This window comes from Hippocampus bargibanti, linkage group LG20, assembly GCF_051943395.1.
Source record: "Hippocampus bargibanti isolate YZ-2025 linkage group LG20, ASM5194339v1, whole genome shotgun sequence".
NCBI lineage: Eukaryota > Metazoa > Chordata > Actinopteri > Syngnathiformes > Syngnathidae > Hippocampus > Hippocampus bargibanti.
In genome coordinates this window covers 3,820,921-3,846,636 of record NC_142753.1, presented here as the reverse complement: position 1 = coordinate 3,846,636, position 25,716 = coordinate 3,820,921, and the positions used below count along the sequence as shown (strand labels likewise).

Genomic DNA, 25,716 nt, shown 5'->3' with positions numbered 1-25,716 from the left:
CATTTTATTGAAAATCGTTCTGACGAACGACCGCTATGAGGTCTAGATTTCCTCCGAACGACGTGGTCAAGGGGTTCGATTGTACACCCTGTTAAGAGTCCCTTGATACCTGTTCTAAATGACAACTAAAATAGCTGGAAACCATCGAAAGTGGCGACTTTGGTCACACCGTTGGACCTGTATTCCCTAAGCCGCATAAATATGATGAACGCACAGTGCATACGATAACGCGAAGGAGGATGGCCGATTCAAATTATCTGCGGTTGAACGTTATCTAGAGTATATTATTCCAGCAGTGTACATGGTGAGGCGAGGCCGAGCACGTCATGGCCTTGTTACTAAGCAACAACTGCCAGAGCAGCACGGAGCACTTTGTCATGTCAAACAAAGTTGCCCGCTGTGCACTTGCTCATAAGGCGACTGCTTTATTGCAAACAAATCATGGCCACGATGCAACATCCTCAAAGTATGGGGGGCGCCTAACCTATCTGGCTGGCTATCTATTAGCTATGTATTAGCTAGCTAGCTTTCTATCTAGTATTTGAGTTAGCTAGCTGGCTGCCTATCTAGCCTATCAAGCTATCTATCTATTAGATGACTAGCTATCTAGCTAGCTATCTGGCTGGCTGTCTATTAGATACGTATTAGCTAGCTATCTTTTTATCTATTTGAGTTAGCTAGCTGGCTGCCTATGTAGCCTATTGAGCTATCTATCTATTAGCTGACTAGCTATCTAGCTAGCTATCTGGCTGGCTGTCTATTAGATATGTATCAGCTAGCTATCTTTTTATCTATTTGAGTTAGCTAGCTGGCTGCCTATCTAGCCTATTGAGCTATCTATCTATTAGCTGACTAGCTATCTAGGTAGCTATCTGGCTGGCTATCTATTAGCTATGTATTACCTAGCTAGCTTTCTATCTAGTATTTGAGTTAGCTAGCTGGCTGCCAATCGAGCCTATCAAGCTATCTATCTATTGGATGACTAGCTATCTAGCTAGCTATCTGGTTGGCTATCTATTAGCTATGTATTAGCTAGCTAGCTTTCTATCTATTTGAGTTAGCTAGATGGCTGCCTATCTAGCCTATAGAGCTATCTATTAGCTGACTTGCTATCCAGCTAGCTATCTGACTGGCTATCTATTAGCTATGTATTAGCTAGCTAGCTTTCTATCTATTTGAGTTAGCGAGATGGCTGCCTATCTAGCCTATTGAGCTATCTATCTATTAGCTGACTAGCTATCCAGCTAGCTATCTGACTGGCTATCTATTAGCTATGTATTAGCAAGCTTTCTATCTATTTGAGTTAGCTAGATGGCTGCCTATCTAGCCTATTAAGCTATCTATCTATTAGCTGACTAGCTATCCAGCTAGCTATCTGACTGGCTATCTATTAGCTATGTATTAGCTAACTAGCTAGCTTTCTATCTATTTGAGTTATTCTGGGTTGAATGCACGCTGGCCTGTGTGGCTGCCGCTGCTCGCCCACAGAAAAACTATTCCTGTGAATGTAAAGTGACCTTGAGAGTTTTGAAAGGCACTTAGAAATGAAATGTATTATTATTGTTATTATTATCAACCGGTCGTCACGCCCGAGATTTAATGGCAGGCGTTGAAAGGCTCATTATTTTGTCTTTGGTGATGATGATGATTCCCTAACAGGCGTTAACCATCTTGAATTGCCAATCGTAAGGAATCGAGAAGTCTAATAATGACTTAGATAATAAGGTTGATTGTTGTGGACCTATCTGGAACCCAATCGGGGAGCTCCTCATATCTTTGTTTAGGTCGATTTCGGCTGATCAAGAGATGGAAAGTCAGACCTGGTTGAGGTTCCCTGACCTTGTCGGTTGTCAGATTAAATGTCTAATGACGGTCTGATGAACAAATTACGATTTTATCTAATTGTGTTTTTATTTTTTTTACTTTTTAACTCATTCACTGCCATTCACAAATGTATTCGGTAATTGAAAATATGAAATATGAGAGCTTCATTCCAAAATGTGTTTGGGTTTTTCTTATATTTATTTATTTTACCTTTGCAGACAGGCCTGTGGTCACTCCAGGCTGCGAAGACCTCTGCCACCCGCTGACAGCTGATGCTTTTGCTGCCTTGGAGGACGTAGTCTTCGTCACAGCTGAACTGCACCACGCTGCCGATACTGAGTTGAAAACAAAACAAAAACAGAAGTGAACAGATAAATAAAACATTTTGAAAAAAAAAAAACTGCGCTGGAAGCCGACTTAGTTCATTTGTGACGGCTAGAGGGGACAGTACCTGAAGTCGTTGCCATGGCGTTTACCATTCTCTGGCTCTCCCGGGTCGGGGCAGGAGTTTGACGCCTGTCGCACACCACCTTCATTTACTGCAGGGACGCAGAAAAATAGGGACACAGATCAAGAGCTAAGAAGTAGCTAGCATTAAACATACAAACAAAGAAACAGTTTTTAGGGGGTAATGGTTCATGCATTAGCAAGCAGATGGGCGAAATAAAACAAAAGGGAGAATACAATTTGAAAAACAGGGACAATTGACCATTTCATAAATGGGTTTTGCTAACCATGTCACAGCAGCAAAGTTGGGGTAAGCGCTGCCATTTTCTGAATTTTCTTATTTCAGAAACGAAAAACACAAACTATCCTACACGCGTGGTCAAACTCGGGCGTCACGAGTCGTCTTGGCAACACAAAGCTATGCTAAGTCTCATTTGTCTAAGATAGCATTGTCAGAAGGCGATAATAATTCATTTGTGACTAATGAACAAGTAGCTGCACAAGTAGCTGCTTAGGCTAAAGTCTGTACTGAGTACACGCTCTAATTTTACTTTACAATAGTATTAGCGTGAATCAAAACTGACACAGCCGGAGACCAAAAAAAAAACTCTAAACAAACTAAAGTAGCCCACAGGTAGCTCACCACTGAAATTTTAAACAAAAAAAACACCCGTAAAAATTCAGCAAAAACACAATCATCCGTCTGAAGAATAAGATCTTCGCGTTAAGGCGAGAATCACAGATTAAAGTGCAAAACTTCTTTTATCTCCCCCACTTTAAACCTTTGGAATATCATTGTGTGAATAAATAAAAACCCCATGGTGTGTTGTGTTTGCGATGCGGTACGCCAGCTAGCACACGTTTCTCCCTTCAGGAGAGGAAAAAGATGTTGCCCTGATTATACATTGGAAGATCATACAAATAACTTGAAAATAACAATACCTATTGAGGCCCTAAATCCGCTAAAATGGGACACCATTGAAATGAAGATAAATTAGTCATGGTGTTATGCATTGTATTATATAATCAGTGTTTGAAATAACGTCTGCCCGGAGACCCGGGACGTACAACTTTTAAGTCAGGCATACAACTTTCAAAACGTCTTGGCCCGGGAGGCTGACAACTTCTTCAAGAAAAAAAAAAAAAAAAAATCAAATCAAACGTTTGTTTTATTCAATAGAACAAACGCTACAAGCAACGTAGCTTCCTTTTTCTAAGCTTTCAAAACTTTCAAGTACACTTTTCAGTCACGGTATAGTCCGAAGCATGAAAGAGGCTTCTGATTGGCTGCCGTGCCGAGTATGCAAATTGCCAAAACTTTCAAGTACACTTTTCAGTCACGGTATAGTCCAAAGCATGAACGGCAAACGAACGTTCGTTTGGTAATTTGCATATTCAGTACGGTTGCCAATCAGAAGCCTGTTTCGTGCTTCGGACTATACCGTGACTGAAAAGTGTACTTGAGAGTTTTGAAAGCCGCTTAAAAAGAGGATGCTACGTGGCTTTGAGCAGACAACGCAACGCAAACATTGCATTGTGCACCATGACGCCAAACTCTTTAGCAAGGGATATTTACCATAAATTAAGCATTTGTGGTAGGTACTTTCGTAATTAAAAAAAATCCTTTATACTTGGCAACAATGGTTTTTCTTTTGCGATTAGTCATCTTATTGTGTTTCAAGTTGTGAAAAATAGGGCAGGCAACTTTATGGCGGGGCAGGCAACTTTTCATAGTTGTCCCCCCGGGTGTCCGCTAACTTTTTGTCATGAGTTTCAGACACTGATATAATCCCAAAGATTATTATTCACGGAATCTGGTTCCTCATCCGAATCGGTCTGGTTTGTCCTCTTGTACCATGTGGCTTTGGGACGAAACGCTGGAAGCAACTTTGCTAGCCAAAACTTGAAAACGCACGGGCTCTGTTAAAGCGAATCCAGCGTCTATGTCTGTGTGAAAGGTCGCTTTTGGCTAATTCTCCGCCGTACTAAGAACATTCCAATCAGATGCACTGTTGTGTTAGCACAGTGACGGCTTTGCTAATTTGGCTTACACGTGGTCTATGTTCCAAATACTTAGGCGTTGACGTGACCGTGACAAGCAGCCATTTCTGTTTTCAGTTTCTGTCCGAGGCGTCATGGACGGCAAACAAACGCTTCGGCGTCAATTTAGCAGGTGGCGGCGGATGAACGTGTTTGTTGTTTTGCCAACGGGCCAGTTTGGTGCTTTGCTGAAGCGACTAATTTGACCATCTGGACTAATCGAACGGTGCCTCCCCCGAGGGACCGACTTGTAGGCACACGAACGCCGCCAACGTAAACGCGCCGGGTGACGTCCGACACGCGTGTACACTCACTTTGGTTGGGAAACTAGTCAGAAAGGAGAACATTAACATTGGAACCAATCGCGGAAGCGCCATCTGTCGAAGTGCAACTGGGCAACTTTGTTTCGAACTCCGCTTTCACTGCTTTATTTGTTAGATATGATACCTGACCATGTTAAGCGCTTTGTTGCAGCTTCAGCTGTTGTTATCGAGGAAAAGGTTTCTTCAGCCCCTCATCCGAAATGGTTTCTCAGTGAACTAAAGTTGTGCTGGTAACTGTGGCTCTTTATGAAAAGGATTCTTCAGCCGTCATCTGTACTTCTTTCAAGGTGGCCTGAGTATGAGGTCTACGACTGGCCTGAATGCCCCATTTGCCCTGGTATCACCTCATTAGCATAACTAAGCCTATGTTGCCTAAGAAGTCTATTGTACGAACGATCCAAATTGAACCTCACCCCCACCATGCCGATTTAGCAAGGGATTTAGCTGTTTTATGAAAATAGCTTATTTTACTCCCCTTTCAAACAATCTATGTTCTTTCGCTAAGATTTTAACCTCATTGTCGTCAAATGAGTGGTTGCTAGCTTTTAGGTGCATATGTACTACCGATTGAGGCCCACTAGTATTATCCCTGCAATGTTGATGAAGTCTTTTTTTGAGAATTTGTTTACCAGTATAAGACTTTAGTTTACTGACGAAGCCTCTTGGATAAGAAGCGAAACGTCCGACACGTTCAAAGAAGTACAGATTAAGGCTGAAGAAACCTTTTCATCGATGGCCCACACCTGTACGACTGAAAGCTACCACAGATGTCTGGCCCTTTATATATATATATATATATATATATATATATATATATATATATATATATATATATATATATATATATATATATATATATATATATATAATGGACAGAGGTAGCAGTGCCAGACCTTTAGTCTGATAGGTCCCTGCTCAAAGGTTGAGGGATCAGTAGACTACTCCCTGAAGCTAATCTTATTACTGCCTATGCCTGGCTCTGATTGCCCCATTACCTCCGGTATCACCTCATTGGCATGACTAAGCCTACGTGGTAAAGACCCATGGTCTACATTAAACCTCAAACCAGCATGGCGATTGAGTAAAGGGTTTTGCTGTTTTACAAAAATGGCTTCCTTTACTCCCCTTTCAAACCATCTATTTTCTTTAGCTAAGATTTTAACCTCACTGTCGTCAAATGAGTGGTTGCTCGCTTTTAGGAGCAGATGTTCTGAAGATTGAGGCCCACTAGCATTGTCCCTGCGAACTTGATAGTCATTTTTTTTAGTATTTACAATCTCCATTTTTATTTTTATTTTTTTACCGACTTAAAGCGCTATATGAATCAAAATGTATTGTACTGTACTGTATTGCATTGCAATGTATTGTATTGTACTTAAGATGAATTACAATAGGCCATTATTGTGTCTGCGGCTGGATGGATGCATGGCTTGAGGAGCCCGCGATAAGAAGAAAGGAGCGTTAGGTCTATGTTTATTTCTTTAAGTTCACTCCTGAACATATTTCCCTCTAATGACGGTATTGTAAAAAAAAAAACTTTGGTTTCCTAAATAGATCATGATGGTTCCCTGAATCCAATTAGGCGAAAGAGGGCTGGCAAAGCAAGACGCTTGTTAGCATCCTCTCGTATTTAAGCATCTGGAATGATGAGCACGTCTACGGAAATGTGTCGTTCGTTGTCACGGTCCACGCATGACTGCTGAACACAGACCAAGCGCAGATGAAGTGAAAGCACGTTGTCATGGTGACATGCAAAAATGTGTTTCAAAAGAGCAGGGGGGGTGGAAAAATGGCGCGCAATAGCACTCGGGTGAAAAATGCGCAATGATAGCAGTCACTGACAGATTCGATGACATTGTGAAGTAGAAGAAGAAAAAACATCACTTTTAAGTGCCCATGTGCCCACCGCCCCCACGCACGGAACGCTATCAAAGTATCCATTTTTTACTTTATTGGCCATGATTAAATGGCTTGTGACCCATTAGCGGCTCACAATGTGATCATTACCAGGGCGAACCTCGCTATATAATTAACCTGACCGGTGGGCGGGTTAATTATTTAAATGGAGGAGTCAACATTTAGGACAAACTGGAAATTACGTTGATCCAAAAGCTTTTATCATTATTATTATTATTATTATTATTATTATTATTATTATTATCTCATTCACTGCCAGACGTGCAAAAATGTACTGTACCCACTCCAGTGCCAGGGGTTTTGTCATTGTCACATGAATTCCAGGACCCGCAGAATATTGAGTTTTAGGACTACATAAACATTCAATGCCGCGTAAGATACCTTAGATCACAGGTGTCAAAGTCAAAGCCCGCGGGCCAAATCCGGCCCACTACATCATTTTTTTCGGCCCGCGAAAGCAAATCAAACTTGTTAAACTCCATAATGATTGCTAAAATCTGAGCCAAAATTTCATATTTTTGGATGTCAACCACGATAAAAGTCATTATTCTTGACTTCAGATTTGAAAACGAGTTATTCATTAATTTGCTGTGTGCTCCATATGTAATATTTGAAGGGATTTAAACATTCTAATGGGTTCCCCAAATTCATAACGGCCCTCGAGAGGAAACCATAACTACAATGTGGCCCGTAGCAAAAATGACTTTGACACCCCTGCCTTAGACTCTCTTCTTTCATCATAAAAAAAACAAATTAATTCCTAAATTATATAGGTCTTCAGTTATATGAGCTTGAAATGACGGCAGCCGTGCAAAATACAATAGAATGCATAAATATTGGTTTATAGAGCATTTCAACAACAGCTGAAGCTGGAACAAAAGCGCTAACATGGACAAAAGGGAAATACTGCCTCCTTGTGGAAAAGAAAAAAAAAAACATTGCCAGAGGCCATGGCCAGCGCTTTATCGGCACCCAAGCATGAAAAAACTAAACCCAAACACTTTCGGGAAAGGTGCTCTACGTCATATTTTCAATTCCCGAATAAATTTGTTAATGGCAGTGAATGAGTTATTATTCTTATTATATTTTATGCTTATTATTCTTATTTAAAGCAGATTCTTTACTTACAGACAGTGTATTATAGGTGTTCAAATACCTGACATGTTTCGGCATATACTTCCGCCTTCGTCAGTGTCCAAAATACAACGGAATGCATAAATATCGGACACTCTGACGAAGGCGGAAGTATACGCCGAAACATGTCAGGTATTTGAACACCTATAATACACTGTCTGTAACTAAAGAATCTGCTTTAAATTAGATATCCTTATCCTTTCATCACTTTGCTGCTGTGAAATGTAAATTTCTCCACTGTGAGACTAATAAAGGCATATCCAATCCAATCCAATCCAATATCAAGTAGACAGGATAAACTTAGTACATCGGTCTTATTATTCTTATATTTGTATTTTATTATTTTTAAAAAGTGTTATTAGTTTCTTTCTTTATTTGTTTCTTGTTTGAAATGAGTAGAAATATCATGGATGGATGTCTATTTTGCGTCTGTTGTGTATGTTGCATCGAGTAGCGGTACATGCTAATTTCCCGATTTTTCATTTTCAAGTGAGTAATAAAGGTCAATTATTAAGGTCAATTATTAAGACACTGTCAGTCATCACTTGGGAACAAAGGTGACGCAATCAAGGACGAAGTGGGCAAAGAGCATGAGAGCATGAGAGCAAGTAAAATAAATAAATATATTAAAAAAAAAAGCCAAAAAAGCCTTGAATGAGTGGAGGGGGAAAATCGATCATGCTCACAGTGAGAAGAAAACATGCATAAATTGAGACACACTCATCTAAATTCTGTACACAAGGATCAAAACACTATTTCAGGAAAAATAAGTCACCAAAGGATTTTCAAAACGTTTGTGCTTCAGATAAGCCGCAATAAATTGGATTGATCTGAGGCATTAAAGTGTTGAAAATGTGTTTTTTTCTCCTTTTTTTCAAAAGAGGCAAATAGCAGGCAAAAGTAAAAAAAGAGACCTGAAAAAAAGTGAGGCTATCAGCACACGTTAGTTCATTAGCCACATTGACATTAAGATGGGAACTCACAGAGTGAAAACTTGCCGCCGGTGTCTTTGCCAGGGAACAATTTAACGCCCCGCGACTTAAAATCAACTGAGCGCTTCACTGCGGAAGAGAACAAAACACAGAGAACAGAAGAAAGAAATCAGAACAGACTGGATAAAGAGGCACCAATAAGAATCATAATCATAAAGCAAGAGACAAGCGAGGAATAATGGGGGGGGGGGGGGCATGATGTGGGCAGGGGGGAGTTCTTGGCCACTCGCAAAGCTGAGAGCGGTGAATAGCGGCAGAAGATGGAAAAATAAACATCAATTTTAAGGTCAGCCTGTCCTGTCGCCACACTCTCGGAACAACAAAAGCAGGTAGAGAAAATTGGCGGTTGTGCTGGGTTGGCTCCAATTGCAAACATTTGATGAAGTGAGTAAAAAAATAAAGAAATAGAAAAAGAAATACAACGTTAACCCTTCGTCATTCTTGGCCCAGTCAATCATGCGCATACCTGACGGTAAAAGATGTAACACAAATTTGTAGTGGGGCGACAGGGCCTGCAAGGCCTTCTCTGATGGCCTAAAAATATATGAATCACAGACTAATGTGAATTATAATTTGTCCATGAATTCTTATTAAATAATTCCAAATTGTCTTTCAGCTTCCTTTCATTACTTTCCACTGTTGTGCTGCTTCCAGATCAGAATCAGAATCAGAATCAGAATCATCTTTATTGCCAAGTATGTAGAACACACAAGGAATTTGTTTCCGGTAGAACACGGTGCACTAGTATCGTCATCAAAAAAAAAAAAGAAAAACTGCTAAGTGGCACTATACAGTTCCATTTTTTTCCATTCCAGATGTGTATCTTCCTAAATAAGTATTTAACCAATCACATTTCAGCCATCATTTGTTACCAGGGAGGCCTTCACAATCAGTTCTGCTGGCCCTGGAGAATAAAACAAGTGTCAATGATACTTTTCCTTGAACCTATTAAGGCCTGCTTGAAGGCGCTGGAAACATCAGTTTTCATAAATTATGATTGGCTAGTTACTAGCCATAAGTGATGTGAAATAAGAAGTTATCATCTTTACAACTTTCATGCTGTTCTATGCTTAGTGGACATGTGTGACTCGAATACACAATTAAAGCACAGACAACCTGGGGTCAATCTGAGGTCAACAGACACAGTTTGTTAAACTGTCATCTTCATCTAGGAGATCTGGCCTTGGACAGAATTTAGGACTTGGGAAACTCCTTATCACAGGAGTAATTTACGACATGAAACTCCTACACAGGAAGAGCTCATTAGCCGGGTTACAAATTTATCAGTTCGTGGAAAAGACAACCAATTAAAATATATGTTTTATTGCTTGCAACTGTACGTGCTTAGAACTCAAGAGGTGTGGTATTCTAATCAAGAAAACTATGTTTTACCAATGTATCACTTAAATTTGCATATACTCTCAATAAATAGCTTGGCAGAGGGCTGCAGAATTCAGGCGTCTGTCATGAATTGCTGCATCTCCTGCCGGCAGTAAACACAATCTTTCTGGGTTTGAGTCTTTGTCCACAGTGTCCGATTGAAGGTCTCTGACAGTAAGTCATAATAGTATACTGGCTAGAGCTAGCACACTGTATCTGTAGCGAGTTGCATAAGCAATTATATAGTTTTGTTGATTTAATCGCGGTTTTGTCAACAAACAACTGAAGTAGGAGAAGAAATGGATTTGGTTGAAGATATTCTGTAAAAGCCATTTTCAAGACGGACTTTTCCAGAATAGATGGACATCATTAAGAAAGGACAGCTCCGAAGCTAGCAAAAAATATCAAATCATATTGCAATTTTATGCGGTTATTATGAATCCATGCGTTCATAGTAAAAATCGGAACATTATAATGACAGCATTTAAGTTTCTTCAAGTCAAAAGTTATTTCCAGGCATATGATTAAGACGTAGCACTACTGAAGGCCTAGAGTTGACACACAGGGCCCGCCATTGACAAAACGAAATAAAAAACCGCTGTATTTGAACATTGAAGATTTCCAAGGACAAGGTTAAAAGGTCAAAAAACAACAGCTATAAACCTGACTGGATCGAATGCGAGGAAAGAACATCGGCGTTTTACGCAAGGCTCGTCCAGACACTTTTAGCAAAGAAGCTGTTTATTAGCTCGCCGCTTTCGGAGGACAATCGAGGTTGGATTCTTATGAATAGAACATGTTACAAAAGCGTAATCGCAAGCAGACACCCCCCGAGGCGGTGGGGGTCGAACTGTTTTGATATCGAGGAAGGACACATTTTCACAACAAATGGCTTTTATGGTTAAATCATGGCATTCTCGGAGGATCTTATTTAGGCTGACACACAAATATTGAAAATTTGACTCAAGGTTTGGGCTTTGTCAATATTTGAATGTGGCCATTTGAGGTTAGCAAAATTGGCCTGCGAAGTACAAACAAACAATCATTGAAACAATCAATGTACCGAGCGTCAGCGCAGAGCGTCGAAGCGGTTGTGGAAATGTCGCAGCTTAGAATTGAAGCGGATTCACGTGGCAGGACAGGCGATGTGAGACAGTCTCTTTTCATCAATGGATGCTACAGCTTCGTGTTTGCTTTCAACAGTTAGCTTGTAGCAGACGTGCACATTTCACCCCCGACATCCCTGATCCACTGGTGCAAATGATGTTTTGTTTTCAAAGTTTATTCACGACTCAATAATGTGACACAACACAGAAGTCACAGACAGTCAGTCAGTCTTTAGCGCTTTCTGCACCCACTTTGTTGTATGAAGCAGTTCAGGATGAAAGAGGAGATGATCATAGCGTCCCTGATCCACAGGTGGATTAAGGACGTCACGGAGAAATGTGCACGTTTGTTACAAGCTAAATGTTGAAAGCAAACGCGAAGCTGTCGCAGCCATTGACAATTAGAGACTGTATCACATCTCCAATCCCGCAAAAATCCGCTTCGTTCCCAAGCCACGCATCCATCCACATGAGATTGTCCAACGCATTGCGCATACAATCAGCAATTCCTCGACCCTTCTACGAGCTCCCCTGACATGTGTGACTCACCTATTTGCTCCATGGGATACCTGAACTGTAAAATTTGTGTCACCATTTATGATTACGTAGCTTGCTGACAACTTCCAGCATGCTGCTGCTATTCTGGCTTTATAGGACAACCGACACCTACGGACAAGTTGCGTCCATAATTTGTAAAATCACTTCAAATGACTTCTACTAAGCGCATTTTACATAGATGTCACCGCATATAGCCATATTTTACCTTTTAAGACTCACGCTGAATATTCAGGAAGTTTTGATTTCGAGTTGATGACGATGCCCGAAGTGACGTCACATTTGGAACGCCCCTGACCGAGAAAGCCACACACAATGCATTTTGGGTACTTTTTTTCGTCTGAAAACACAGTGTTGATCGCGGCACGCATAAAGAAGGTGTAAGTTGAGGCAAATTCCCAGCGGACAAATCAGCCCATTTCCAACGGAGCTTGTGCGCCATCTTGGGCATTTTCTGGGCGCTACATTGGAGTCCAGGCGGCTTGAATTGATACGGAAGGACTTCTTTAATCAATTGCAAACATTTATGCTTTCCTCTTCAGAACTATTTGAATCATATTCATAACTGAATGAGTAACAAGAAAGTATCTTCTCCGAATCTGAAGTCTCTGAAGCCATTGTTTTGATTCTGGGGCAAGGCAGTTTGTGAAAGAGTTTCCTGGCGTGACGTCACGAACAAGGGGGCGGGACTTTTTGAATTTTCAGCCAGTTCTGAGCTCATTTTGTGGCAGTTTTGGGACACTTAAAGTCATTTTTATTGTTTTTTATTGTTTTGCATTTGACTAAAAATATCAGCCTGTGTGTTTTGGATTTTTTAGATGCTATAAAACGTTTTTCTGATGTCAGTTAGGAAACAAAAAAATGGTGTTGGTTGTCCTTTAATGGAATTCATGTCCCTTTATTCCCTTTACTGGTGGGAATGAGTAGAGCCGCAGCCGCCATACGCCGCCGCAGCCTACGCATAACGCATCTTCATACCCAGTCGATGGTGCGTTCGCTTGGATGTGATCCGTCCATGAATAAAAGATCAAACCTGCGATGTAATTAATCCAGGCTTAATAGCATTTTTTCCCCTTTCTTTTCCTTGCGTGTAATTGCCCCGAGGCTTGGAATGGTAATAAACGAGCATCGGAGCAAGGTAACAATCATTGTTTTAAAAACAACAATAAGTAAGGAATTACCCTCATTAAAGGTCTTTGAATTCATATCGGTGAAACACTCAAAACGGTCTACAGACGCTCCCCTACTTAGAAACATTTGAGTTATGAACAATGGTACATACAAACATTTTTGTCGTAATACATGTAGTATTCTGTCCAGTTGTACATGAACATATTTTTGTAGCGCATATATTTTATGAAATGTTTATTTTCAGTATAAACCAATACAGGTTACTTATACAAGCCTTAAAAATACCGATATCAGCCTTCAACATACATCCCATACAAATATAGCACTGAAGCAACTTATGAACAAATTCACTTTACGAACGATCATTCGGAACACATCTTGTTCGTAAGTTGGGGAGTGTCTCTATTCTACACCACGAATAAACCTGTCTTGATTGCACTCATCAGTATATTATTTACGAATACGACTGTCAAAATATAATGAAATGGATCTAGGGATATATATATACAGTAAAGTCTCGTTATATCGATATCGGATATATCGATAGTCCCGGTTATATCGATACTATTTCTATGCACGCACGGAGAAAATTACATGCAAACAGGGTCGGATATATCGATAGTCCCGGTTATATCGATATTTTTTCGGACTCCCTTGAATATCGATATAACGAGACTTTACTGTATATAGGGCCAGAGCTACCAGCAAAATTTTAGTTCACTCAAGAAGCCTCTTGGATGAGAAGCGAAACGTCCGACACCTTCAAAGAAGTATATGACGGCTGAAGAAACCTTTTCATCATAATCAAATGGAATTAATATACGATTAATTTTCAGTGGTTTAATTTTCCTGAAATATATGTCTCTGTTAATAATAGTTTAAAAAAACAAAAATATAAAATTAATGCCCATGACTTTCATTTCTCCCCCATGACACACGAGCACCCCGGAGCCAAAGGACGTCCAAGCTTCACATGTAACTTGTCCCACGCCCCCGCGCCTTCCCTAGCATGTGACATGCGTGTCAAGGACCCCCCCCCCCCGCGCAATACATTATTAAGGCAGTCTGAACGGAGGCGATTATTCAAAGGGATTTAAAGCCTTATTGATGGAATAGTAATTGACAAGGCCAAGGCCTAAGAGTACATCAATCTATTTGTGATGGAATGGCGGCTGGGCAAGGTGCACTGCGTGATCCCCGGGGTTATTGACTTATTCGTCACAGGAAGAAAAAAAAATGACATATATTATATCATCATCTTAAGAACACATTTAATCAATATTATTTTTGCTCGTAGTGCCTTTTTCTAAATATTTTTTAGAGCTTGTATTTTAACGCATTAACTGCCAACCGATGTGCAAAAATGTGTCAAGTCCAGTGCCAGGGTTTTTGTCGTTGTCACTCAAATTACAGGACCCACAAAATATTGCATTTTAGAACTACATAAACATTCAATGCAGCGTAAGAAACCTTAAGAGTCTCGTCTTTCAAAAAAAAAAAAAGAATTAATTCCTAAATTATAGTTGTCTGGAGTTATCTGAGTTTGAAATGAAGGTGGCTGTCCAAAATACAATGCAATAAATGCACATTGGTGCATATATATACAGTAAAGTCTCGTTATATCGATATTCAAGGGAGTCCGAAAAAATATCGATATAACCGGGACTATCGACCCTGTTTGCATGTAATTTTCTCCGTGCGTGCATAGAAATAGTATCGATATAACCGGGACTATCGATATATCCGATATCGATATAACGAGACTTTACTGTATATATATATATATATATATATATATATATATATATATATATATATATATATATATATATATATATATATATATATGCATATATATAATGCATTTTGGCATTTTTCCCATATTTTACTATATTTTCATATTTTTCAATTGATTCTTCCTAAATGACATGATGATGATGATGATGATGATGAAGCGTTAAAAATCACATTATAACCGCAATCATAGAATTGTTCACAGTTACTTGGGTATTGTTTAGATTTGCAGCGCCTCGCACCTCGGTCCCTCCGTGCTAAATGGTGGAGGCTATTTCAGTTTAGCAACATGGCATCAAAACAATTGCATTTTCTTTTCTTTTTTTTTCTATTGCCAGGAGCGACAACGTGACCAAATGTAATTTGGCAGGCAGGCGTCACTTTCCCAAGTCGCTCACTCCGAGACCTACCAGGGAGATGTTGGCACCGGCAAGTCGATGGTCAGACTTTCTTTTGCGTTACTGTCAGCGTGAGGGTTTGCACGAGGGTTTGCGCGCGGGTTGAGCCGCAGGAGGTCAGCCAATTGGCTGGTGTCTCCGTCTGTCTAATTGCATCTCTGCTCTCCAAATTGCAAAGTGGTGAATTAGACAAGAGTTGGGAAACGATGACATTCCGCCAGGCCGGCTTGTCTTTGCCTTAATATTTGCCTCGCTGTTGTCTACCATCGTCTAATGAGCATATGTGTGCGTGTTGGGGTGCGAGATATTCTTTTTCTCCCCAGTGTGTCGAATAGCTTGGAGCCAAAGGCCCGTAATTCAAAATAGCATTAGTCGACTTGTCACATCCGATGCTTAATTGATGAGAAGACATTACGCAAGCATGTATGCCCACTGCTCGCGGCTCCTTATCTGAGTAAAACAAAGATTTTAAAATACAAGCTCGAGAAAATAGTTAGAAAATGCACCACGTGTTAAAATATGTTCGTAACTCGAATGTTCGTAAGTAGGGGAGTTTCTGTAATTGAAGTTGTTTCATACTTAACTCATTCACTGCCATTCACAAATTTATTCAGGAATTGAAAGTATGACATAGAGCAGAATTCCCAATTTTTTTTCGGATTTTGTTTTTTCTTGTTCGGGTGCCGAAAAAAGGGCTGGGCAGATAGATATCTGGCAATTTTTTCCCTTCCATGAGGGGGCAGCATTTGCTTATTGTCCATGTTAGCGCTCTGTTCCAGCTTCAGCTGTTTTTAAAGTGCGATATAACCCAAATTGTATGAATTGTATTGTATTTTAGACAGGTGCCCTCATTTCAATCTCATAATACTCCAGACCCGCCGCGAGAGTGGCTGCCTTTCCAGCAGCTCATGTATTTCGTTTTTCTACTTTCATTCCTTTCATCACTTTGCTGCTGTGAAATGTAAAATTCTCCACTGTGAGACTAATAAAGGCATATCCAATCCAATCCATGTCATTTAGGAATTAACATTTTTTTTTTCTGATAAGAGAAGAGAGACTAAGGTTTCTTACACTAAATTGATTTTTTATGTAGTCCTAAACCTCAATATTCTGTGGGTCCTGCAATTTGAGTAAAAATGACAAAAACCCTGGCACTGGAATGGACAAATTTTTGCACATCGTCTGGCAGTCAATGAGTTGTGACATAGTGTGACATACAACTTTAAATGTGCTAACGCTGACCACCCCTTTCTTAAAAAAAATATTGTATATTATTTTTCATTACGCCAATCATGTATTGTATAAGCGCAACAGCAACCGGCAGCTCTTGGTGTTACCCTTATAGTCAATAATCATAACATTTTTGTAGCGGGGATGACTGACAGCTCTCGTTAGGAAACTAGCGGCCGATTAATCAAGGAACTATTTCCAACCGCAACCATTCATTAACAACCCTGATTAACCTTTTAAAACGGAATTAGGCCATCAATCAGGATCAATTAAGACGACCCCGAGGAGAGACGGACAGATTTTCAGTCAGCCAATCAGGAGGGAGGGACGAAAACATGCAAACTGTAACTAAATTAAAATCGGACAAAAGATGACTCAAATAAACTCAATAAATTACAAAAATCTTCCCCAGTATCCCGTTTTGAACGATATTGATTATAAAGTGACAGTTACGAGAGGCGCCATGTGTGTTAATAACCAACCATATCAGATGGCTACATTAGGGAGTCGTGATCAATTAAAAACGCTAATAAATTACCTTACATTGAAACCATCTGAGTACACACGAGTGTAAAATAATATTCTTTTAGCTACGACCCAAGCCGCAAATGGACATTAATAATTGACGTATGAAAAGTAATGGTGTCCATTCGTCAATATAGGGCACACATAAAAAAAAATACCATAACATTTTGATCATCTAGGTCAGTAGGCTAGTTGGGCTACAATAACTCATTCACTGCAATTTCCGAATGTATTCCGGAATTTAAAGGCATGACATGGAGTTTTGGTTTTTCTTGCTAGGGGGTTGGTAAAGCGTTGAACAAACCTTTGGTCATGTTTTTCCCTTCCACAAGGGAAGTAGCATTTCCCTTTTTCCATGTAAGCGGTTTGTTACAGCTTCAGCTGTTGTTAAAGTGCTATATAAATCAATATGTTTTGTATTGCATAAGATTTGGTACAGCCGCCCCCATTTCAAGCTCAGATAACTCCAGACTCACTCTCGAGGACTTGCACACTGCAAGAATCCAAACTAGGGCGCGGAAAATCCTACTGGACCCTCCGCACCCTGCCCACCACCTTTTCCAGCTGCTCCCCTCAGGCAGGCGCTACCGATCCATGCGCACCAAATCCAGCAGACATTTAAACAGCTTCTTCCCCCAAGCCATTAACTCTTTGAACTCTTTGAACTCTTTGAACTCTTTCAACAGTAGCCAAAATGGAACTGTATAGTGCCACTTAGCAGTTTTTTTTTTTTGACGACGATACTAGTGCAGCGTGTTCTACCGGAAACAAATTCCTTGTGTGTTCTACATACTTGGCAATAAAGATGATTCTGATTCTGATTCTGATATAATTTAGGAATTAACTCATTTTTTTCTGATGAAAGAAGAGTGGCGAAGGTTTAATACGCTGAAATAAATATTTATGTAGTCCTAAAAGTCAATATTCTGTTTGATTGTGAGGAATGACGAATGTCAGCACTGTTTTTGACGGTCATCGTGGGAGAGCTCTGGGGCGATTGTACTTTGTTTGCACCTGTAATAAGCAGAATTTTCACAGCCCTGCTTTTTTTCAGCGGAGCTGTCGGTGCTATTGGACAGTCAATAAAGCGCTGGTCAGACCTCTTGCAATGTTTTCCCTCCCACGAGGGAGCAGCATTGGCCTTTTGTACAGCCACCCCACATTTCAATCTCAGATAACTCCAGATATGTATAATTTAGGAATTCACTTTTTTCTGATGAAAGGAGAGAGTCTAAGGTTTCTAACGCTGTATTGAATGTATATGTAGTTCGAAATTTCAATATTATGTGGGTCCTGGAATTTGAGTGAAAATGACAAAAACCCTGGCACTGGAGGAAACACATCTTTGCACATCGTCTGGCAGTGAATGGGTTAAAGAAAAAAAGTAGGAATAATCCATTTAAAAAATTGTGAAAATATAATATAAATATGGTGAAAAATGCTCTGTCCTGTGTCCGCACCCAAATCCATGCATTTACTAACTAGATAGACGGATGCATGGTGTTAACTACTACTAGCTTGACAATAATTAGCTTACTAGATAGCCATTTTAGCTAGCTTTTGAGCCAAAAAACTTTTTTGAAATACATGTGACGTTGAGAGTTTTGAAAGGTGCTTATAAATGAAATCTATTATTATTATTATTACTGTATATATTCGCTAGCTAGCTGGCTTTCTATCTATTTGAGTTACTTCCGGCTTGAGTGAATGCTGGCGCGGGTGGCTACCGCTACTCACCCACAGAAAAGCTTATCCTGTGACTGTAAAGTGACCTTGAGAGTTTTGAAAAGTGCTTATAAATGAAATGTATTATTCTTCTTCTTATTATTATTATTATTATTATTATTATTGTGTTTATACTAATGTGCTCACTCACCTTGATAATGTGCGCTAAAACCACGGTACCGGTGGTTGTTGTCGGTGACAAAATGCAGCCGCAGCCAGTTCTTGTTGCTGACAACGGGCGAAGGCACATTGCTGCCCGACAACCTGCGACACACAACAAAAAACACGTTTCGATACTTTTGCCAGAAAAAAAACAAAATGGCATCCACATCGGACAACATGGAATTGAAGACAGGAACCAAAGGAATACGTATGACAAAATACAAAAAAAAATGTCATTTCACTTTTCATAAATGTTTTTGCTTGGTCTAACATGAAATCAGATAATGAGCTACATGCTGCTTCACCCCGGTTCAACATCTCATGATTTCATCATAATCTGTTAAATCCCAGATTGGAGTACATCGAGAGCCCTGACAGTCTGATTGTGAGGTTCGCCTGCCGTGAAAGGAACAGATTATTATGATTACCATCATTATTATTATTATTTATGATGATGATTATACGCAGTATGACCAGATTGTCTCAATTGCACTTAATGAAGGAGCTGATGATCATTTATGTTCACAGTTCTTGCAGGGATTTAGCCGGTTGCACGCTTGGCAGGATTTGACCGGGCAAATACCAACGCGGCGAGCGGCGTGAACGGTCCGGCGAACGCCACGCCTGCAACTACCTCACATCATATAAATAAAGGTGATTGACAGTTGAATCAACATCGGGGAAATGTGAATTTTCCAAGCGGCGGGTGGTGATGGACTTCGACATTGTTAGCTCGTACTATAACAAGTGGACGACCTTTCTTTTGAGCCGCACTTAACCTTCATTACGCGTCGGTATCAAAAAGCAACGGTGGCTAGCATCTGTTTGCGGAGGTTGCTCTTACTTGTACACTTCAGAATAACAAATGACAATGCCGAGACAGAGTTTCGAGCAATTTGTAAGTCATCAAATCTTGCCCGGTTGACCTACAACACATCCTGAAGTGATAAAATAGTTTTTGCATTGATAATAATAATGTACGGCGGACATTAAAACGCAGTGGCGGGTCCTGCATTTCAACCCAAGGCCTTCAGTAGTGCTACTTCTAAATCAATCGACAACTGCGAATGTGATGTCATTTACTACACGTCCACTAGAGGATACCGTTAGCCAGGAAATAACTTGGGACTTGAAGAAATTACAGAAATATTGACAAACTGTTCGAATTTTTGCTTTGAATGTGTGGATTCATGATAACCTCAGAAAATTGCAATATTATTTGCTATTTTTGCTGCATTTGGAGCTGTACAAAGTGTCTTAATTATGTCGATTTTTTTCTTGAAAATGGCTTTTCCTTCAGCCATTGTTGGCTGACAAATCTGCTATTAAATCAACATAATATATTTGCTTATGCAGCTCGCTTCATATACAGTGTGCTAGCTCTAGCCAGTATGCACATATCAGTAGCTGCTAGTGATACAATGATTGGCTAGTGACTAGCCAATTATGTGACGAGCCATTCATAGTTAGCAAAAACTAACAACGTCCAGCAGGCGTGGCGTTGCCAACTCGAAATCAGATTGAATGAACAGTTTCATCGACACTTTTTTGATGCTACAGGGCCTGCACAACAGATTGTGAAGGCGCTCTGTTAGATTTCTGACCCTGGTAACAAATGAAGGCTGAAATGTGATTGGTTAACTGCAAGAAGAAACACACATCTGGAAGCAGCACAACAGGGGAAAACGCAATAAAAGGAAGCAAGAAGACAATTTGGAATTATTATTAAATAACATTAGTTTGTCAGTCATTTATTTTTAGGCCACCAGAGAAGCCCTTGCAGGCCCTGACGGCTCACCACTGCCAAAATGTACTCAAATTTGTCAAAGCAAGCTGCAAAGGCACACGGGCTTTGAACTAATTGTGTATTAGTATGCAAACTGCTTCGGTGTGTGAGCTCTGTTTTCTTTGTACTTTTTTTTAAGGCATTGACTGTAAAATATTGCTGCTGTGAATTTATAATAAACACCAGACAAAGCAACCAAACTCCACGGGGGGCCCACCGTTGTTTGTGATGGATTAAAAACCACCGCCCGTTGCATGTCTCGAGTTATAATTGTGACGGGTGGCCCAAAAAAGAAAGAAAAAAAATGGAGTCTGGATTCAAAATAAAACTCATCGCTTCACTTTGGCAGCGGCGTCATTAAAAGTTGTGCCGTGTGCATTTTTTTCCTTCTCTGGCCCTTGTAATATTAAAAGAGGAATTAAAGCATAAATCGACAGCAATGACGACTCATCGTTTCGAGTGCATAAAGTTGCGGCGTGACATTATAATAAGAGTGGAACGGGGGCTTGAAAACAAGCTGGCGAATGAGGGGGGGGGGGGGGTGGAAGGAAAAAAAGGCTCCATAAGTAAGCAAAGAGAACAAACAATTTAACTGATTCACTGCCAGATGACATGCAAAAATGTGTCCACTCGTGTGCCAGGGTTTTTGTCATTTTCACTCGAATTGCAGGAGCCACAGAATATTGCGTTTTAGGATTACATAAACATTTAATACAGCGGTAGAAATCTTAGACTCTCTTCTTTCATCAGAAAAAGGTTTAATTCCTTAGTTATATGGATCTGGAGTTATATAAGATTGAAATGAGGGTGGTTTTCTAAAATAAAAAGCAATACATATATATTGGTTAATATAGTACTTTAACAAAAGCTGAAGCTGGAACAAAATGCTAACATGGAGAAAAGGCAAATGCTGGCCCCTCGTGGGAGGGAAAAACATTGCCAGAGGCCATGGCCATCGCTTTATCAGCACCCAAGCATGAAAAACCAAAAACCAAACAAATTCGGGAATGGCGCTCAACGTCATATTTGTAATCCCCGAATACATTTGTGAATGGCAGTGAATGACTTAAGTTTATCAGAAACAACTTCAATTACGGAAACTCCCCTACTTACAAACATTCGAGTTACGAACAATGGTACAAACCAATATGTTGGAGTCACATATGTAGTATTCTCTCCAGTTTTACATGTACATATACATGTATATAGAGCATATACTTCATTAAATGTTTATTTTTCAGTACAAACCAATAGAGGTTACTTATACAAGCCTTACATAAACCTTAAAGGACAACTGACATCACTTTTTTGTTTCCTAACTGACATCAGAAAAACCTTTTATAGCATCTAAAATACCCAAAACACGCAGTATGAAATTTTTAGTCAAATGCAAAACACCAATAAAAATGACTTAAAATGTGCTGAAACTGCAAAAAAATGAAACCGGAAGTGGTCAGTTTCAGAAGGTCCCGCCCCCTTGTTCGTGGTGTCACCCCAAGACGTCTTGCCTTGCTGGAGCATCAAAACAATGCCTTCAGATTAGGAGAAATTGCTTTCTTGTTACTCATCCAGTTATGAATATGAATCGAATAGTTCTGAAGAGGAAAGCATACATGTTTGCAATCGATTAAATAATTCATTCCGTGCCATTTTGAGGTATCTGGGGGCGGGAAATGTAGCACCAAAAAGAGGCAGACGACGGCGACAAAGTCGTGTGTCAGGATTAATTCCTGACACGGAGATTTTTCGGCATCTTCTGCCTCTTCTTGGTGCTCCACAAATTTTTCAGACCAAACAAAGTACAGCAAAATGCATTGACGTGATGGAAGGACTGCTACAATGTGTCCTTTTTTTTTTTTTTTAGTCAGGGGCGTTCCTTTAGTGACGTAACGTGAGGTCATCACCAACTCAAAAACAAGACTTCCTGTATATTCAGTGCAAGTTTTAAAACGTAAAATATAGCTATACGCGGTGGAATCTTCATTCATTTGAAGCGATTTTACAAATTATGAACACAACATACATTCCACATAAAATATAACACAGAAGCAGTTTATGAACAAATTCAGCCTACGAACGAGCATTCGGAACGTATCTCGTTCATAAATTGGTGGAGCGTCCGTATTCATTTCTGACCGGCCGCGTTGTCCGCCGGTCAGCTGAACCGCACGGAACACGTGTCAGCATGTGTGTTTGCACTGTGCGAGCACACACCAGACAGTCAGGGGGAAATGCTATTTAATCAGGCAATCTGTTTTAATAGTCTCTGCTAATTAAGGTAGGTGGGAACTGGAAACTACCACACACACACACACACACACGCACAACTACATGTATACACACTCGGTGGAAGTATGCCGCTGGGCTGAAGGTAGCATAGTTGGAACCGTCATCAATCAGTTTGCACAGACAGCAGATGGATCTGTGTGTGTGTGTGTGTGTGTGTGTGTGTGTGTGTGTGTGTGTGTGTGTGTGTGTGTGTGTGTGTGTGTGTGTGTCTATCATTCGTCATCAATCTCAAGTGAGCAGAGGGTAATCAACGCTCACGACGGGCCCTCTCCTCACACCTCCTCCCCCCGTTGTCTCAAAGAGAACACCAGCACATACAAGCGCGTATCAAACCGGACGACACAAACATAAATCGAAACAATCCACACTGAGAAGGAACGTGCGCGCTGTGGGCATAAAATTCAATTGTATTTATAGCAACCGTGGAGGTATACAAACACCCAAGTGGTGGGTTTCACGCCGAGATTGTAAAAAAGGGGACTCTCCATTGCCGTACGTTGCATCAGCCTGCAAAGGGACTTTCGCAAAGCCACGTGAAATTGGTGCGGTCCGCATTATTTCCCAATGAGACTTGCTACAAATGCTAACATGCTGACAAATGCTACATTGCAATTAGGCTCTCTGTCATACAGGAGCGGTCAATCAATGAAAAGGTTTCTTCACCCGTCATCTGTACAGATTATCTTCGGGGAGTAGTCCACTGCTCCCCCCAACTTTAGAGTAGGGACCTATCAGAGCAGAGGTCTGGCCCTGTCACATCTGTCCATTAGGGATATATATATATATATACAGTAAAGTCTCGTTATATCGATATTCAAGGAGTCCGACAAAATATCGATATAACCGGGACTATCGATATATCCGACCCTGTTTGCATGTAATTTTCTCCGTGCGTGCATAGAAATAGTATCGATATAACCGGGACTATCGATATATCCGATATCGATATAACGAGACTTTACTGTATATATATATATATATATATATATATATATATATATATATATATATATATATATATATATATATATATATATATATATATATATATATATATATATAGGGCCAGAGTTACCAGCACAACTTTAGTTCGCTGACGAAGCTTTTCGGATGTGGACCAAAACGTCCGACAGAAGAATTACAGATGACGGCTGAAGAAACCTTTTCATCGATTGCGATTTGCGATTCAAAATGGCCGCTCCTTGTACAGATAATCAATCTGACTAGACAAAGCATTTGCAGATCAATCAAGATATTACATATTGCCATGAGCAATCCATCAAATATGAATACGCTAACACCTGATGTGAGTTTACAACAACATATTGTATGTATAACTTTCAATACTTTATAATCCATCAATCGATCGAATTTATACTCAAATCTTTGAAAACACACGATGGTAGAAAGTACAGCTTGTTCGGCGGTCTCAAGCGACCAAGAAAATAGCTGGATTATTTTTTTTTTATATAAAATAACGATTTGAAAGAAATAATGACTCCACTGAGACGCTTCCAAAATGGATGCAAGAGACCCATTAAAATTGTTTTTGGGCAAACCACTAAGAAGAAGCATCCAAGTACATACAAACAATTTCATTTCTATGAAATCTCATATTGCGGGTTCAGACACCAATTTGGCAATTTCCGCTTTTTTAATTGATCTATTTATTTATTTTAAACGGCTATTGCGAAACTGGTTTCAGGTCTTAGGGGTTGATTTTAATTAGGGGCATCTTGCTTTTAACATTTGTTTTTTTTTGTAATTAAACATTGCTTGATGATGGATAAATATAATGTAAATATTGAATAAAATATCGAATATATTTGGAAAACTTTTTTCATTCGTTGAAAGTGTGCCTTATATATAGAAAAAGTTTGAAAATGCTGCATTCATTGGAGGTGCGCCTTATACACCGCTGCGCCTTATTATCATAATAATCCATTTCTAAGCGCCTTTCAAAAATCTCAATGTCACTTTACAGTCACAGGATCAGTGTTTCTGTGTTTGAGCAGCGGCAGCCACACGCGCCAGCATTCACTCAACCTGGAATAATGCAAAAAGATAGAAAGCTAGCTATCTTTCGTGTACCTCTTTAGGCGACTGGCCAAGGCCTGGAGCCTTTGTTTGGCAGTTTCGAGTGCTTCAGGTATGGTTATCTGCATGTACCTCTTGGGTATTGGCCTTTTATTCACACCTCTCTGGGTCTCCGTCAATTGACTCACATCTTTCCGAGCCGCCTTGATCTTGGCCTCCAACCGTCTTTTCCATGGTGGGTAATGAATCTCGTGGCTCTCATGGTTGCTGTAGCCAAGCATGTCTAGGATCACTGATGCTGAGGTGTATATCAGCTCATTGGTTTCCGTGATCGTTCCGGTCGGGATCGTTCTCAGTGCTGCATTCACAGTTTCCATGAGACTTTCAGGTGGTACTTCACATAGCCGTTGTAATCGGTGCCTTCGTTGCCCAGTTTTCATTCTTGCCATGATCTTATCTCTCAGGTCATTTGCTGCCTCGCTCAGCATTTCATTTATTGGGGCTGGCTTCCCAATCTCATTATTCATTGGGGCTTGCCTCCCAATCTCTGGTTGAACCTCTTCCTGTGATGTGGCAGCCTGGGGCCCTTCACCTCGGAATTTGTGTTGTACCTCATCAATCTCAAGTTGTGATAGCAATTGCCGTTTGTGGATATTGGAACACTGAGCTACTAGTTGTTTCGTGGTCAACCGTGACTGTGGGTTTCGAAGTAACCATTCAGCCCCCATTCTCCGCATGTAACCCCTCTGACTAGGGTTGCTTGAGTAGTAGCATTCCAACAGAGCCATGTTATCGCATCTCGTCCATCTCCGCTTTGTTCCAGTAGCCCATTTTTCATCAGGGTGCTCTGGTTCCCCAGCACCTGACGCAGACCTTGTTTGGCCGGGCGACGTCTGAGCCGGCATGTCATTCCATTTATTG

The 25,716-nt window shown here is 40.3% G+C and overlaps 1 protein-coding gene across 2 annotated transcripts in view; it reads right to left on the bottom strand.

Moving 5' to 3' along the window:
• The window catches only part of csmd3b (CUB and Sushi multiple domains 3b), a 291,556-nt gene that overhangs the window by 129,533 nt on the left and 136,307 nt on the right, over positions 1 to 25,716 (bottom strand). For both annotated transcript variants that reach the window (XM_089023141.1, XM_089023140.1), the window contains exons 6-9: positions 18,673 to 18,785; positions 8,669 to 8,746; positions 2,276 to 2,363; positions 2,035 to 2,159 (exon numbers count right to left, since the gene is read on the bottom strand). In XM_089023141.1, the coding sequence (XP_088879267.1) occupies positions 2,035 to 2,159; positions 2,276 to 2,363; positions 8,669 to 8,746; positions 18,673 to 18,785 (404 nt within the window). The remainder of the gene's footprint in view (positions 1 to 2,034; positions 2,160 to 2,275; positions 2,364 to 8,668; positions 8,747 to 18,672; positions 18,786 to 25,716) is intronic.